At 33.6% G+C, this 16,056-nt stretch overlaps 2 protein-coding genes across 2 annotated transcripts in view; one reads left to right on the forward strand and one right to left on the reverse strand.

Annotated features, from left to right (window-relative positions):
* Positions 1 to 1,010: 1,010 nt before the first annotated feature.
* On the reverse strand, positions 1,011 to 6,282 carry LOC128221209 (uncharacterized). The gene is made up of 6 exons (XM_052929710.1): positions 6,077 to 6,282; positions 5,008 to 5,222; positions 4,354 to 4,495; positions 3,978 to 4,053; positions 2,505 to 2,626; positions 1,011 to 1,754 (listed from the first exon to the last, which is right to left on the reverse strand). The coding sequence occupies exons 1-6, from the start codon at positions 6,234 to 6,236 to the stop codon at positions 1,705 to 1,707; spliced, it is 765 nt and encodes a 254-aa protein (XP_052785670.1). The 5' UTR covers positions 6,237 to 6,282; the 3' UTR covers positions 1,011 to 1,704.
* An 84-nt stretch (positions 6,283 to 6,366) lies between these two features.
* The window catches only part of LOC128222527 (coiled-coil domain-containing protein 150-like), a 28,959-nt gene continuing 19,269 nt past the window's right edge, over positions 6,367 to 16,056 (forward strand). The window contains exons 1-7 of the mRNA XM_052931574.1: positions 6,367 to 6,456; positions 11,098 to 12,113; positions 12,643 to 12,767; positions 13,309 to 13,494; positions 13,836 to 13,965; positions 14,460 to 14,596; positions 15,998 to 16,051. Of these exons, the coding sequence (XP_052787534.1) occupies positions 11,699 to 12,113; positions 12,643 to 12,767; positions 13,309 to 13,494; positions 13,836 to 13,965; positions 14,460 to 14,596; positions 15,998 to 16,051 (1,047 nt within the window). The 5' untranslated portion in view covers positions 6,367 to 6,456; positions 11,098 to 11,698. The remainder of the gene's footprint in view (positions 6,457 to 11,097; positions 12,114 to 12,642; positions 12,768 to 13,308; positions 13,495 to 13,835; positions 13,966 to 14,459; positions 14,597 to 15,997; positions 16,052 to 16,056) is intronic.

The following is a 16,056-nucleotide window of genomic DNA, read 5'->3' on the forward strand; positions in this document are numbered from 1 at the left end:
TATCGTCCGGAAACCGTTTTTCTATTTTTAGTAACAGTGACCTTGACCTTGGCCCCACCAGCCCCAATATCGAACTTGACGTGTATCTTCTGATGTTACACCTGTGTACCAAAAATTGTTCAAATCTGTCTAGCCTTTCATGAGTTATCGTCCGGAAACCGTTTTTCTATTCTTAGTAACAGTGACCTTGACCTTGGCCCCACCAGCGCCAATATCGAACTTGACCTGTATCTTCTGATGTTACACCTGTGTACCAAAAATTGTTCAAATCTGTCAAGCCTTTCATGAGTTATCGTCTGGAAACCGTTTTTTCTATTTTTAGTAACAGTGACCTTGACCTTGGCCCCACCAGCCCCAATATCGAACTTGACCTATATCTTCTGATGTTACACCTGTGTACCAAACTGTATCTTCTGATGTTACACCTGTGTACCAAAAATTGTTCAAATCTGTCTAGCCTTTCATGAGTTATCGTCCGGAAACTGTTTTTCTATTTTTAGTAACAGTGACCTTGACCTTGGCCCCACCAGCCCCAATATCGAACTTGACCTGTATCTTCTGATGTTACACCTGTGTACCAAAAAATTTTCAAATCTGTCTAGCCTTTAATGAGTTATCGTCCGGAAACCGTTTTTCTATTTTTAGTAACAGTGACCTTGACCTTGGCCCCACCAGCCCCAATATCGAACTTGACCAGTATCTTCTGATGTTACACCTGTGTACCAAACATTTTTCAAATCTGTCTAGCCTTTCATGAGTTATCGTCTGGAAACCATGAAAACCGACAGACCGACCGACCGACAGACAGACCGACCGACCGACCGACAAGCTCACTCCTATATATCGCCTCAAACTTCGTTTGTGGGGGTATAAAAAATCCACATAGATCTCAAACAAATGTTTATGAAGGACTGTGGAGTCCTTGCAACAAAAGTAATCATTATTCTAAAGTGGTACACTTATTCAAAATCAATACATACACATGTATAACAAACATAAATTTTGAGTAATAAACCTTCAACTATTTACTAAATAATGCATTTATGGAAAATATTAAATATTGATAACAAGATAATAACCGTGTATTTAATAGCTGAAAACGCAAATGATTGGTGAATGCTAAGATTTACTGTGAACTACTATCGTCTCATATGGTAAAAATACCGTGTTTTCTGCACCTTTCTTTCAAATCAAACACAGTATCCTTCATAAGAACCATTGTTTCTGATATTTTTTAATCCTTTTTCGTAAATTAAAACACTAAATACGGCAAATCATATTTGGGAGTAATAGTGCATCTTAAAAGGGCTACAGCGTTTTATTGGGTCAAATATTGAACAAAATTTTTTATTTTGGGAGAAATTTAATAAAAATGCTTCTTTTATTCATAAAACATACCGGTAGTCATATAGGAGCTCTATTGCGAACAAACATTTGAAAATGAGACTGAGAACAAAATTACAAATAACAAATGATGTTAAACATAAAATATCTTATATGAACAAGAGACACTTTGATATTCCTATGAACTGTTTCTGACAAGTATCTTAGAACATATACACTGGAACTGGAGCATTCTTTTCACTGAAGTCCCATATGAAGCCATTAACTCAGCTAGCCTGTCCTGTGAATGTTAGAATACGGCTGGACAGGAGTCTTTTCCATGTACAAGTCAATTACATTGAAGATGCTTATAAACATCTTTCATCTTCCTATCTGTTTTCTCTTCTCTGCTTTTGCCATTCTTTTCTTGTCTGAAAGAAACAATACATAGTTCATACAGAGCTTCACCAGACAAGAAAAATCTTTAAATAATTAAGATAATTGCCATGTTTTAGAGGAACTGAATAGGCTTCAATATGTCTTAATTGTGTATCAACCTAAACAGAGTTAAGAACATCGTCGGCAACCACAGAACTTAAGTCTGTTATACATAATAATTACCATAAGACAATTGATTGACAAAATCTCATTTTAATGAATATGCATGAGGCAGGGGAAACAACTCTTCTCAATGATTTCCCATGTTACAATTACATATTCTTCAGTAACCCTGGAGAGTCAGTAGCCTCCGTGGCTGTGTGGTCTTGACTGCCGACAATAATTATTATACTAAAATGGCAGACCAAGTTCAATTCAGACTTCTGTAAGAATATTTTTCTAAAGTGAAGCATCTGGTTCCTTGTGTAACCAATAAAACTGCCTCAATAATTATTCATGAATACGAAATTGTCCTAGCCAAACCGCACACAGTCCACAATGAAGCATAACGTAGGAGTTTACCTGGGGTATCTGACCATGAGTTGAACAAGGACATAAAATTGAGTATTTCAGAAGGTCCCTTTTGTTACACACATCCATGGCCATTACATAGTTTTGTACTCAATATTGAAATTCGAAAATTGTCCAGATGTCAATGTTGCAGCCGCAAATATTATTAGAAAATGATTTCCCTTTAAAGTTACAAAAGTCATGTACCCAACAGCAAGGAAGTAAACACTTACTGGATTCCCTGCGTACATGGGTGCCGTACAGCCTGTTATTTCGGAAGTCTGCTGCAGTCTGGACCTGGGACTGACCTCGTTTCTCCACCTTCCTGACATCTGCCACCTCGACACCACTCACACTAAAAAAAAAGAGAAACAAAAAAGACATTATGTTGTGGTCCTTCAATACTGCATGAATGTTTCAAATATGCTAAAATTATATTTCTTAATAAGATTACAAGGAACCGGTTGATATTTCTGAAAATATTATCAAATGCACCTCTCAGACTTTTCAAGTCCCGCTCTTTGTTATGGGGCTATATTTATAAAGATTCTTCACGAAAGTGTTCAACTTAGTTAAAAAAAATCACTAAATTTATTCATTAGCCATTATTATTGGAAATCTTGCTAATTTCTCTGTGAAACTCGATTTAAAAACTAGAAATATGTCCTTAGGACTCGGATGCCCTGATAAGCTGCTTTTGTCACAAAAGCACTTGGGCCATTATTTGCTTCATTCTCCATAAATGTGCATCAAAATTTTGAGCTCCACAAACTAGTGGGAAATGAAATCCCAGGTGAACAACTTCATCACCGCATTAACAGTCCCCTAAGATTACATGACTCTAGGTAATATAATTTAGGAGTTGAGTAACAAAAGTCCAGAAATGCCAACTTTTGCTATTTCAAGGGTCAAAACTCTAGTTTTACTACGTGCAGCAGGAAACAAAATCCCAGGTGCACAATTAGATCACCCAATTAACATTCCCCTAAGGTTTCATGTCTCTAGGTCATATAGTTTTGGAGTTTTGAGCAACACTTAAAATAATTACTGAATCAATGATTCACACTCTGTCCCATGCACAGATGGTCAAGGGCAATTTTTATGCTTACCCATCCCCATTTTTGTGGGGGCATAAATACAGCACTGTCAGAAGATGCCAGAACTGCAATCATGTAGATTTTTCAGTTGAGAAAGAGGCATACCTTTACTTTCATGCAACCCAAAGTCGTGAGCCTTGATACACATGAACATATTGTCACTCTGAGCAAGTGCACCAAGTTTCATGAGAATAAAGTGAATGGTGTTTAGCAACGTCCAAGGTAAAAGATTTATCAAAAAAGTTAAAGACAGGTACATGTTTGGCAGATTCGGATAAGTAAAAGAAAATAAGAATAATAAATCAAAAACAAGTGCTTCACAAGTAGAGGCCAGCACTCCATTCAGCATTGTGTTTTTTTTCTTTTGATGAAGAAGAACATATTTACTGCTTTTAAAGTCAGAGTTATGGGCCTTGATACACACGTACATATTGTCACTTGTAACAGGTGCACCAAGTTTCATAAAAATATATTAAATGTGAAATAGTTTATGTCCAAGGTCAAAGATTTTGCACAATAAAAACAACACTATCATTAACACCACCAAGGCAAATACCTTAACCTGTTTCTTTGAATAGGAGACAAGCTAGTTTGCGGTCACAAAAGTACCTGTCAGTCAGTGAAATGAAGTCCTCTTTGAAAGAGATCTTGATCTTCTTCTGAACAGATTTTATTGTTTCATCTTCTGAAAAGACAAATGTATAAAAACATCTCAATTATAAACTTTTTTTTAGATTTCACCCGTTGTTCTACACACTGATTGAGGAAATCAATTGAAACAATCCAATTTAAGATAACCTCAACTAATAAATCTTCAGATTTCTGATTGAGATTCCACGGTAACTGATGCGTCTCTCAAAAATTTGTTGAACGAATGAAGACATGGATTTCTATCAGAGTAACAAACATTTCAAACAATCCTATTATACACCTATCACAATGGAAAAATACCACCACCACAGCAACAATTATAAGATAAAAGTACCCTCGGAATTTCCAGATTCTTCAAGTTTTTTCTGCTTCCGTTTCCCTTTGACCACTTTAGATTTTTGTGGTATTTTCTCATCAAGGCTTTCCAAGAAATCTTCAGGCAGTTTTGACTTGGCAAGGTCTTCCTTCTTCTTCGCCTGAGTAAAAGAAATTAACTTTCACTCTAAACCTAATATAACATACCAGTACTAAACTTTTACCCTATACCTTATATAATATACCAGAACAAACTTTCACTCTATACCCTATAATTTTTTATTATAATATACCAGTACTAAACTTTCAAACTTTCACCCTGTACCTCATATAATACAGCAGTACTAAGTTTCTCAGCACAAAAGGTATATACATTTTTAACTTTACTCAGAAGATAATTATTTGAGCGAATGCCAAAACATGGTCTTCTTTTTAGAAGAACAAAGAGCATAATTCAATAATTACACAAAAGCCAGAGTTATGGGCTTTGGTATTACCTATGTGTGCATATTGTCTCTGGCAACATGTGTAATTATTTTCATTCTTTAATGGCTTCTGGCCAAGGTAGAGAGTTTTTGCACAAAAACGTTGCCAATGACATTAAGGCAATGACAATACATCAACTTTTCTTTTTAAAAAAAAAACCCAGACAAACTTAAAGCACAATACTCACCTTTTGCTCTTTAAACTGAGCATCCATCTTTTTCCTGAGCTCCTTCCTACGAGCCTTCCCCGTGTCCACCTGTCTCATGGCTGACTTGAGCTGGGCAAGAACGGACTGCTTACTGTCATGGAAACCAACATCTTCTGGGGCCTCATCGTCACTACCAGTATCGTCAACTGGTGCATCTTCCACAGGGTTGTCTTCTGGACCTGAGTCTTCATGCTCTACAGAGAGATTTATACCTTTATAAAAGATGATCTGATATAAAAAAATATGATATAATAATATGGCCTAATTTCTAAGACCATTTTTGGCTATTTTCATGTTATAACACATGTATAATACTTTTCTAAATATTGGTGAAATATATGAAGGTGAAAAAGTGATATTAAATTAATTTTACAACTATTAATTGACTTTAACGTCACTTTTAAGTTTAATAATTACAAACAGAGTTATCTTAGTTGATAATTGCCAATTTTCACAAGTTACAGTTACCACATCATATTCTTACTAAAATTTGATAAAAAATTTTTTATAAAAAAAACAAAAAAACGGAAGGGGGCGTGGTGTGTCAAAACAACGCAACCTGTCCCTATGCTGAATACTGCATATTAAAATTTAGTCCATATAAACAGCCGCTTCATGTCAGTAACACTCGGAAGAGGAGTTGACATTAAACAGAGATAGATAGCTTCAGAGTCTTTGACGATATTTGATTTGGCGACTCTACAAAATGAATAGCTAAAGAACTTCAGCGAACACGTTATATATTACCTTTTTGGACGTGTTTAATGTGTTGTAAACATCAAAAAAATAAAAATCAACATTAAAGTTATGGAAGCCAGATGTGTTGTAAACATCAAAAAAATAAATATCAACATTAAAGTTATGGAAGCCAAAACTACAAAATAAATATCCAAATGTTAAAAAAGTTCCCTATATGCACATTATTGTTGCTAATTAAAATTTTGAAGTGAGTACGACATCATAGATAGTGATATAAATGCGTATTTCAGTTATTCTATGCAACTGACACAAATGTTATTTAAATATTAATCAATCAGTGGAGTATAACCTGAAAGTGACAGTTCATCATCACTATCAAAACGCTTTATTTTGTTCAGTCTGCCTGTATCAGCATCTGTGTCTTCATTCAGATAGGCAAATGCTTCAGTTTCGAATTTGGCATCATCCTTTTCTTGTCTAAATCGGTTAGGTCCTTTTCTTCCTTTCATTTTTGGCAGAAATTGAAAACACGTTGGAATTGTTTACTAGGGCAATTGTAACGGGGACATTTTTACACTTCACCGTATATTCGGTACCGTTCGGAAATCAACGATAAAATTCGTAATGCATCAATCCGACTATGATTCATAACAACAAGCAGTGACTTGAGAGTTTGTAACTTTAATAAGCTGTTAAACGACCATTACCTTAATGTTTCTTTAAAAAAATGTAAGTAATTGTTTAGAATGTTTATTTTGCATCGACCGCATTTTAACAACATGCCGTGAAACATTGTGAAGTATGGAAATAGAGAAGTATACAGTTGTGCAAGAGGTTACATACTACCATTTCATTATTTAAAAAGACTCCTACGAGCAGGGCCTTTTCTATGCTCCCACAGGTCTGACTATTTGACCCATTCTAAAAGCCTTATACAAGTGTTTAACTAATTTGACAAAACAAATCAAACCACCTATATTATGAACCACATAGACGAAAAATTCCTCAACCATACTGTACCGCGGACCCGAAAAATAAATTAATACTGCATTCGAGTCTCCTCACATTTCTTTGTTGTTTTCAACCAAAAATCATATGGGTCCTGATTGGCAGACATACGCAAGGCTAATGTAATGGAATGTTGAATATGAACTGGAAATGCACTATGACAATTGTCTCACAAAAGCAAGAATTATTGTGGAAGAATCAGATATAGATGACTTTTAAGGGATCAAAAACAATTGGTTTATAATAATTTATATTAGCTCGATTGTGACGAAAGCCGATAGCTTATAAAGTCACTCTTGAGTCCGTTTCCTGGGCAGCAACCAGTACTATGTCTTGTTTTGAAATGCCATGAGAAATTACCCCTGGTGGGGATCAAACCCACAACCACTTGGATGATAGGCAGACGCCTATATCACTAGGCCACTCTCATCCCTTCAAAACAATTGATGAACTGTTTGCTGAAGCAAGAACATCAAGTTCTTCTGGATCAAAAGATTAATAACTAAGAGTAATGCTAAATGGAATAAACTATATAACTCAGAACTCAATAAATTTGGTGGAACAAACATATGGAAATATAACACTAATGTAAACGATGCTAGCAACTTCCAGCTAAATTTTACCTTTCTAAAACAAATCCTTACATCTTGGTGCAAAATCAATTATAACAAGACCGTGAAAAATCTAGCAAAAGAATTTTTATGGAATAACTCTAATCTTAAACAAAGCGATGGCAATACCCTTCTTTATAAAGACTGGCAAAAAAAAATAATATTTTATGTTGAACAAATTTTCGATTTTGAAATTAAAGATTTTTTTACTTTCGAACAGATGCAAATTAAATATAACATTGTGGATGGTGATTTTCTCAAATATCTTACGTTAATAAAAACTATAAATAAAATATGGGGACAAGAACTAAAAGACTACCATGCCACTTTAAACAAAGAGCCAGAATACCTTATAGACAAGTTAAGAAAAAAGAACAAAGTAAACAAAATCCTTTATAATAAACAAATTGAATTAAAACAAAAAAATAACAAATGTCTTATTAAATGGGACATTGAATTTCCTGAGGAAGAATTAAATTGGAAGCATATACTGACAACACCAATCCACTCTACAATAGACACAAAATTAAGAGAATATCAATATAAGTATATAATGAATTTAGTTCCCAACAATGATTACCTACACAAATGTAAAATCACAAACTCAAGACTATGCGATTTTTGTTCAATGGCACCAGAAACACAAAAACATCTCTTCTGGGAATGTCCAATAACTCAAAACTTTTGGTCAAATTTACAAAATTTTATTAATACAAAACATATTCAAACAAACATAATGCAATACAGAGTAATATCATTAGGAGTTAAAAAGAACAATAATAATGCAAACATTAATTTGATAAACTTTCTTCTGATATTAGCAAAGTACTACATAAGTTATTGTAAATATGACAGAAAAATACCAGAAATAGCATCATTTAAAAACTATTTGTTGAGGCGCATCTCAATAGAAAAAATAATCGCAACACAAAAATACAAACTAGATGTATTTGAAGCAAAATGGAATGAATTTTTGCAACTGTGTTAAAATATATCTGCATGTGATCAAACACCTTACTTATAAAATTACACTTCCAACTAAACAATAGAATTATCTCCCTTAGAGTACCCTTTTAAAAATATATCTGCTTGTGATCTAACAATTCACTTATGAAAGTACACTATCAACTAAATTATAGAATTATCTCCCTTATAGTATTTTTTTTCTTTATTATCTATTGGCTCCCCCTATCTCCTCTCTCTTTGTTCTCTACAAAAAACTTAAAAATTCAAGAATAGGAAAAACATACTTTATATTGATGAATAAACTTTGCTCGATATAAACTATATAAATATATATACTTCTTACTTAGTTGTTATAGATTATGTCAACATGTTAATTTATATTGACTGAACTATTTAAATTCTTTATATTGACTGTCTGTGTATGTATATGTATATTTGTATATGTTTATATTGTTCCAAAATCTTGAATAAAAATAATTGAAAAAAAAAAGAACATCAAGTAGCGCAACTCAGCCTCAGATAATGATGATGACATATTGTTCAAACCGCTGTTGGTGCGGCAAAGACTTCTTGACCCTCTGTCAAGTAGATTAAATATATATATACTGGTTGGAGTGCATTGTTTCTATCAGGGAGAAGTAACCAGCAATTGTCATTTCCTCCTTTGGTTTATCTTGTTCATGGCAATTGTTAATGTTTTTTATGTAAAATGTGTTCTTTTGTTCAAGTTAAAAAAGTTCAAAAGAGTCATGCAGATTTTTTGATTGGTGTTTCAAAAATACGAAAATGTAATAAAATTTGCAAATTCTCACATGGGGATGTATTGGTTGCGTGAGATTGACCTAACATAGCAAATGACAAATTTTCATATATTTATTTATAGCAATTGGTTTTTCCCAAAAACATGTATTGTCAGTACTCAGGCCTCAAAATTTTATTTTAAGTCACTTGCCATGCAGGGCGAGTGAACCTGAACTTATAGTCGCCCTGCACAAAAATTACTTGCCGTACATTTTCAACAAAATCTCATAGATGTTGATGAAATGGTCCTATTCTATGTCAACAGTCTAAGTGAGAGATCCATGATAGTTTTGTTCATCTGTATCAAGCACCAAAGATGTCTTTCATACATTTGGCATGTGGCTAATTTATAAACATAATAGCATTCAATCCTCATGCATTATAATACGTTTCCCAGTTTTAAGTAAACCTTTTTAAACACTTTTTAAACAACAATAACATAAACGTAAACTGAATATTATCAATTATCAGCTCCAAGTAGGCAGTCACGACAAACACATATTTAAATTAATAACTTTTTAATTATATTGATGAAATTTTACATGATTGGTTCAAAGTATGGAAAGGCAATACCAAATTTCAGCCACTATAAAAAATATATGAAAGTGAAACATAATATAGATAGGAAATTGCAGGGACAAATGATACAATGGGACAACATGAGATCAAATGGATTCATATACTTTCTAGCTGACTAGTCAAATATAATCATTCTCTACCCAAATCAATCATACCTTTGTTGTTTGCTTTTTTTTATCAACACCGAAAACTTTTGTGTTTCTGCTTGCTAACTTTTCTTGAATGAACTCTGTTGTTTTTTTCATTTTCCCCTAATTGTTAATGACAATCATTTATATTAGCGGTTATGTTTACAGAACTAAATATTTTTTAAACATAATCAGTTTTATTCTGTGGAATACTTAGAAATATATATATATATATATATATATATATATATATATATATATATATATGAAGAACTGATTTTTGTGTTCAGACATATGACAACTGAAAGGCAATTTCTAGACATTCAATGAATTGTCAGCAAAGTTCAGACTTCTCTCACTCAGTAATAATGTGAATGCAACAATGCTTTGTACTCTCAAATTTTTGCTTTGAAAAATGCAAGTCCGATAGGATGTACTAAAGTAGATTTGAAATGAAACACTGTGTTTGATAAAATTTAGAATTTGACTGTTATTTTTGAAAGTAGACAATACTTTTTGAATGAAATAGGTTTTATATCTACGGTCCATTTTTGACTTAATAATAATAGTGTAAAGTCACCTTCTTATTTTTGATCTTCGTTGATTAGCTCATTGTAGTAAACAAAACAATGACATTTGTTCAATGATATTTTATCTATATTTGTTTTTTGAAATTTGATATAAAAGTCATTGATGATGTAAAGGCTGAACCTGTATTGTAACTTGTAAGACTTTATTATTTGTGTTTAAATACCCCTTTGATAACCATTGATTTTCTGACAATTTATTTCATTATAAAGTTTGATACACTAAGAAGATGATTTGTAAAAATAGCTCCCCAAAATACAAACAGGATTTGACATGAGAATTAATACCGTAATAAAATTCTGGTTTGTTCAAACTTTTTTCAAAGATTATTCTAATTCACGTCATGAACTTTCACTAAAACTTTGAATGCTCTGTTTAATTCATGATTTAAGTTCTTTTACATGATGACATTAGAATAAAGGCGTTGTTACAGTTAATATAATGCTGCATAAACAATGTCATGGCTGTCTTCAGAACTATGGATAAATGTCTTCATGTATTCATTTCCTCCATTTCCAAGTTAATTCAATTACATTGACAAAAATTCTTTTCATAAAATCTTGTTTTTGACGCTGGTAAATTATTACAATTGATCTCCAAATGCTGCAAAGATTTTCATAAATATTTAACTATATCTATATACAGGTACAATTTATAATTGGAAATGTATGTATATATTATATTTTCAGGTAAAAATATTCAGTCTGTTGAGTTACTGACTTGTAACCGATGGTTGAGAAGTTGACAAGAGCACTCAACATTTTTGTCAAAAGACGCTCATAACCAGTATAAAATGTGAAGCCCTACTTCTATAAGCTGATTTATAGTGTTTCTGTAATCTGTCGGATGAAGTAATTGTTTACTCAGGCCTTTTGAATAGTGGATCTGTACTTTCATGTGTAAATCGTAAATGATGATATATTGGTGTGAACTACAGCTATGTTGATCTATCACGGAGATTAGAAATTCGGCAATCATGTTTTAATGAAATTTGGGTGCAAAAATTTGATGAATGTGAGAAGTTAAACGATTTAATGAAGTGCTGAAATGGTTCTTATTTAGTGTTTTATTGCACTGGGTTGAATTTGATTTACTCACTGGAAATAAAGTTACCTTATCGGGATGTAAGCAAATTTAAAACAGACTTTTTTTATTTTTTACTCAAACACAATGGATTATACGGTGAGTAAAACATAAAAACTGTTGAGGAAAAGTACATGATATGCATTATCAAATACAAAACTGAAATATAAGACTACTTGAAAATATCATAAAGAGCATTATAAAAGCATGTCAGCACGAGCAGTGATTCCACCATTAACTGTGGACCCAGTCCCCGGTCAACAGAGTTACAACATGTTGGAGTCTCGTTTGAAAGCAGCTGAGCAGGACACCAGACAGCTCATTGAGCAGTTGGGAAGTATGGGGTTTGAGAATCCACCTGACAATGGGAAGAGTTCACTGTATGAACCAGTATCACCCTTCAGAGGGCAGACAAAAGCTGTGAACCAGGAAAACTATGAGCGATTCAAGGCTCAATATGAAAGTATGGTATCAAGAGTGTGTAAAACTGAGAGTGCTATGCAGACTTTGAAGTTGAATTTAGTAAACTTGCAAGGGGACCAGAAGTTAAATCAAAAACAGGACTTAAAAGAGATGAAAGAGAAGTTCCAGTATGCAAGAGAAGCATATGAACAAGAAATAGGTAAGATTTAGTAATGTTATATTATGTATGTTTGTCTCTGAGTGTATTTCCAATAAACCATAACCTTTAAATAATTGCTAAACAGTCCTTAATGTAAAAAGTATAGTTCTGATTAATAAGCTGAAGAACTTCAGCCAATAATGTTATATATTACCTTTTATGCTTTGTTTATGTGCCCAACATTTGCCCATGGAGTGAATTTTCCCCCAGAGTCAAATTTTCCCATGTGTATTTTTTGTGTGGACATTTTCATGTTTTATTTTGGAATAATGAATATTTTAAATAAAACACTAATGGGTTAAGGTAGTTAAGGTATCATCAATGCTGTTGGTGTTCTCATGAAAGAAACTGCTTGCCTTATACTTAGCTTCCTTACTATCTCATATGTAGTCATATGAATCTTACCAATAACGGAATGTATAATTTATGTTTAAATAGTTCAATTATATGTTGAGTGATGCCCCATATGAGATGAGTGTCGGCATCCACATGCAATGAAGTACTGTTGCATTCAATATACCATTCCCAGGTAAGCTGACGCGGCAGGTGGAATACCTAAAGGAGGAGCTTGGCTCGGAGGTGAACGCGAAAGGAAAGGCCAAACAAGAGATACAGGATCTACAAAAGGCCCTTAGTCAGTCTTCTGAAACACGGGTATGTACAGTAACATTCAATCCCTTCTAGGTAATAAAGCTTATGTGGAAATTATTGCATACTGGTACAATTTTTTTTATTATGTCTGATATAAATTAAAGACTGCCAGTTTTAATAAATCAACACTGCCTTAGAACATGTATGTTCAGCCATTGCTATAAAACTGTTTGTAATTTGTCCAGTCCATGTTTACCCAGACATATTTGTGACAAAACATGATGAGGGGGCATGATAGCCAATAAAAAAATTCAATTGTCTGAACCTGTCAATGCAGAAACTGGAGATACTTTCAGCTATTGGAGGGACATTATAATTATTTTTTTTAAACTTTAATCATATCTTTATTAGAATATATATAAACAAGACATTTGTTTTAAATTTCCTGTTTTTTCCTGTTTTATAAATGGAGGCTGTAATGACAGCTGAATGGCTGAATCTGTCACTGCAAAAGCCAGTCATTGATAACCTTTCTCCCTACTTGTTCTTGTTTACAATGGCTATATTGCCCACAAATACATGCAATAGGTTCCTTTTTTTATAGATGGAGGCGGCCATGACAGCTGAAGGTCTGAGCCTGTCACAGCAGAAACTACAGAAGCGTATCAGTGACCTGAAGGAGGAGGTATCACGGGAGCAGAGTTTACGAGCCAGCCTTGAGGAGTCACACAACACACTGCTCACTCGTGTACGAGAGATGGAAAACGTGGTGGAGATGGAGAGGTCTGGGGTAGGTTGCATTGCATAGCTAAAGCTAATAATGCTTGTCGGAGATTTTATTTCAGATCTGAGTGGTATAAGTCATGATAATCATGACTATAAAAGTTTTTTATTTGCTACCTTGTCACTACTTATAGTAATAATATTATCGATCATTTAAACCTACACAGGAGACATTCCAAATGGCTGCCAAAATAGGTTGCAGTGTGTTGAAATTGTTATTACACTCAAGTCTGGAAGTGAATGTTTGAATTCTTAGCTAAGAGGCATTCTCACTTTGTCTGTTACCTTTGCTATAAATTATTAAGTTGATTGGTGTCTTATTTTGATATGAAATCCTGCTTCTTCAAGGTCCAGTCAATGAGTTCCGAGTTTGCGCATGTGAAGGCTGAGTGTGAGGGCGTGAAGGAGAGACTCAAAGAAGAAACCAAGCGGAAACAGATCGCCGAGAGCAACTACAAGATGCTCTGTGATGAAAAAGGTATACCAAGATTTACTATGCTTATAAATATAAATCTACATCACCAGAAGGAGGAAACCAAGTGGAAAGCAAGTAAATGGTGCTCTGTGGTTAAAAAGGTAAATATGACTATTGGTTTTAATGCTGGATCAGTCCTAGCGCCTTTGATGCCCGCTCTACACTTCACTCATATGGCTTCTTAAATTGACATCACATTCCATAACTTGTCCATATGGAGCAGTAGTTAGTAAACTTGCCTCTAATGAAGGTGACTGCGTTCAGTTCCTCGTCTAAGTGCATAAATGATTGTTTTATTGATGATTACAAAGTATGATTGTTTTATTGATGATAACAAAGCTGGACAAGTGTGTGTGTTTTTAATGGATACTTTGGTTTCACCATCAAAATATCATATAAGTGTATCATCAGTCCAATTAAGGTTATAAGTGTTATGTCTCAATTTCTTCAAAATGGTTGAGAAGTAGAAAATGTATTTACTATTTTTCTGTATTCAGATGAGTTACTTGTGAAGTATCGTGGCTGTGAGAGTGACAGAGAGCTGCTGATTTCCGAGGTTACCCGTCTTCGACAGCAATACGAAGACCTCATAAAACAGATGGAGCAGACACAGGACATCATTGACAAACAGCAGGTGGGTCTGGTGGGCGATGGAGTGGAGCTTTGGAAAGGGGGATGCTGATTTTGAAGGCTACCTAGTATAGTAATTGGATAGTAGCAGGGATATGAAGATGTGTGATTATATTTCAGGAACTGTATATTACTTTGTTTTATTTGCAAAAGCTTTCACAATTAGAAACATACAGATGCTGCTAGACTTTATTACAGAAAAAATCAGTTTTCTTCATATTTCTGCCAGGAAGTGAGGAGCCATTTCAGTAATTAACTGGTGATATAAAACAATTTCATCAGAGAATTTGACCTTTTCATAATTATTTAAGAGACTATTATATGTACATGTATTTCAATTCTGTTATGGAATAGGGCAAAGACTTCAGAAGAAGAGTGAGATATTAGCACATATTATTCATTTAGGTTCACTTTTATATTATTTGTGCATATTTGGTAAATGGTATTTTTTCAGGATAGAGGGTCGAGGATTTACCTATTGACAGTTATACTATCTCTGACTGTTTACATGTACATTGTATCATGTTCGGACGTGTATTTGAAAATGTGACACATAAATCTCTCTAGAGTCAATATGCCATATTGTAAAGCTGCAGATACAAAATGCATGTTATTGTAGTTTTGATCAGATAAAAATAAAAAAAACAACAGTAATTATGAAACAAACCGTAATTCCAAACATTGTTTGAAATATTATAAGTGCCATTACATTGGTCCAAGAATAATATCAACTTTTATAATGTTTTAAGTTTCTTTCCCCCCTATCCCCCCTATACCTATATTACTGAAATCATCGTATCATCATATTTGCACAATAAATTATGGTTGGGAAATATTTTCTTAAAAAGTTTGGTTGAAGGGACTAACTCACTGAATATAATGTTGAAAACAATAATTATCAACTTGTAATTAAGTTATCTAATTTCCTTCCTTTAATGAAATATATGCACCATACACGAACAGGCAGCTACTTAATTGTGTGTATTTTTGTGCCTACAAGTTTCATTAATAATTAGTAATCTACAAGCTCTAATTTGAACTGTTTTTGATGTTTGTCATTGTAGCAAGACCTTTGTTGACATTTCACATAAAATTATTTTTTTAATGTCAGACCCTATAAAAGAGGTGGTGGTTTCATTTTTACTGATTAAAGAAAGGTGGTATTTGTTCATACCTAATTTGTTGTAAGTATTGACACTCCAGTTTGCTTTAAATTTGAAGTCAGGAGAGCCTCCAATAGGGCTTCTAAAAACCATATTTGCTACTGCAGCAGGGTCAGTCTCACTCAGTTTGACCCCATACCCATGCCCAAAAACCCATCGAAAATTCTGTTTCAGCTTTTCAGCTGCCAGGTCAATTACATCGCATATTTTAAAAGTTCATGTCTAAAAGGTTTCTGTTCTAGGAAATATTTCTAGGTGATAAGCTTAGAGGAGCGGATGACTTGTCAATGTTACTGGTGAG

Source organism: Mya arenaria, chromosome 16 (genome assembly GCF_026914265.1).
Source record: "Mya arenaria isolate MELC-2E11 chromosome 16, ASM2691426v1".
NCBI classification, from domain to species: domain Eukaryota; kingdom Metazoa; phylum Mollusca; class Bivalvia; order Myida; family Myidae; genus Mya; species Mya arenaria.

What these genes read in the sequence shown, in the direction of transcription:
- LOC128221209 (XM_052929710.1), bottom strand. Translation starts at nt 6,236, where the DNA reads ATGAAAGGAAGAAAAGGACCTAACCGATTTAGACAAGAAAAGGATGAT. An exon ending in CTCAGTTTAAAGAGCAAAAG is followed by an intron (nt 4,496 to 5,007) that starts GTGAGTATTGTG and finishes TCTTTTACTCAG; the next exon opens with GCGAAGAAGAAGGAAGACCT. An exon ending in CCATGTACGCAGGGAATCCA is followed by an intron (nt 1,755 to 2,504) that starts GTAAGTGTTTAC and finishes TGTTTCTTTCAG; the next exon opens with ACAAGAAAAGAATGGCAAAA.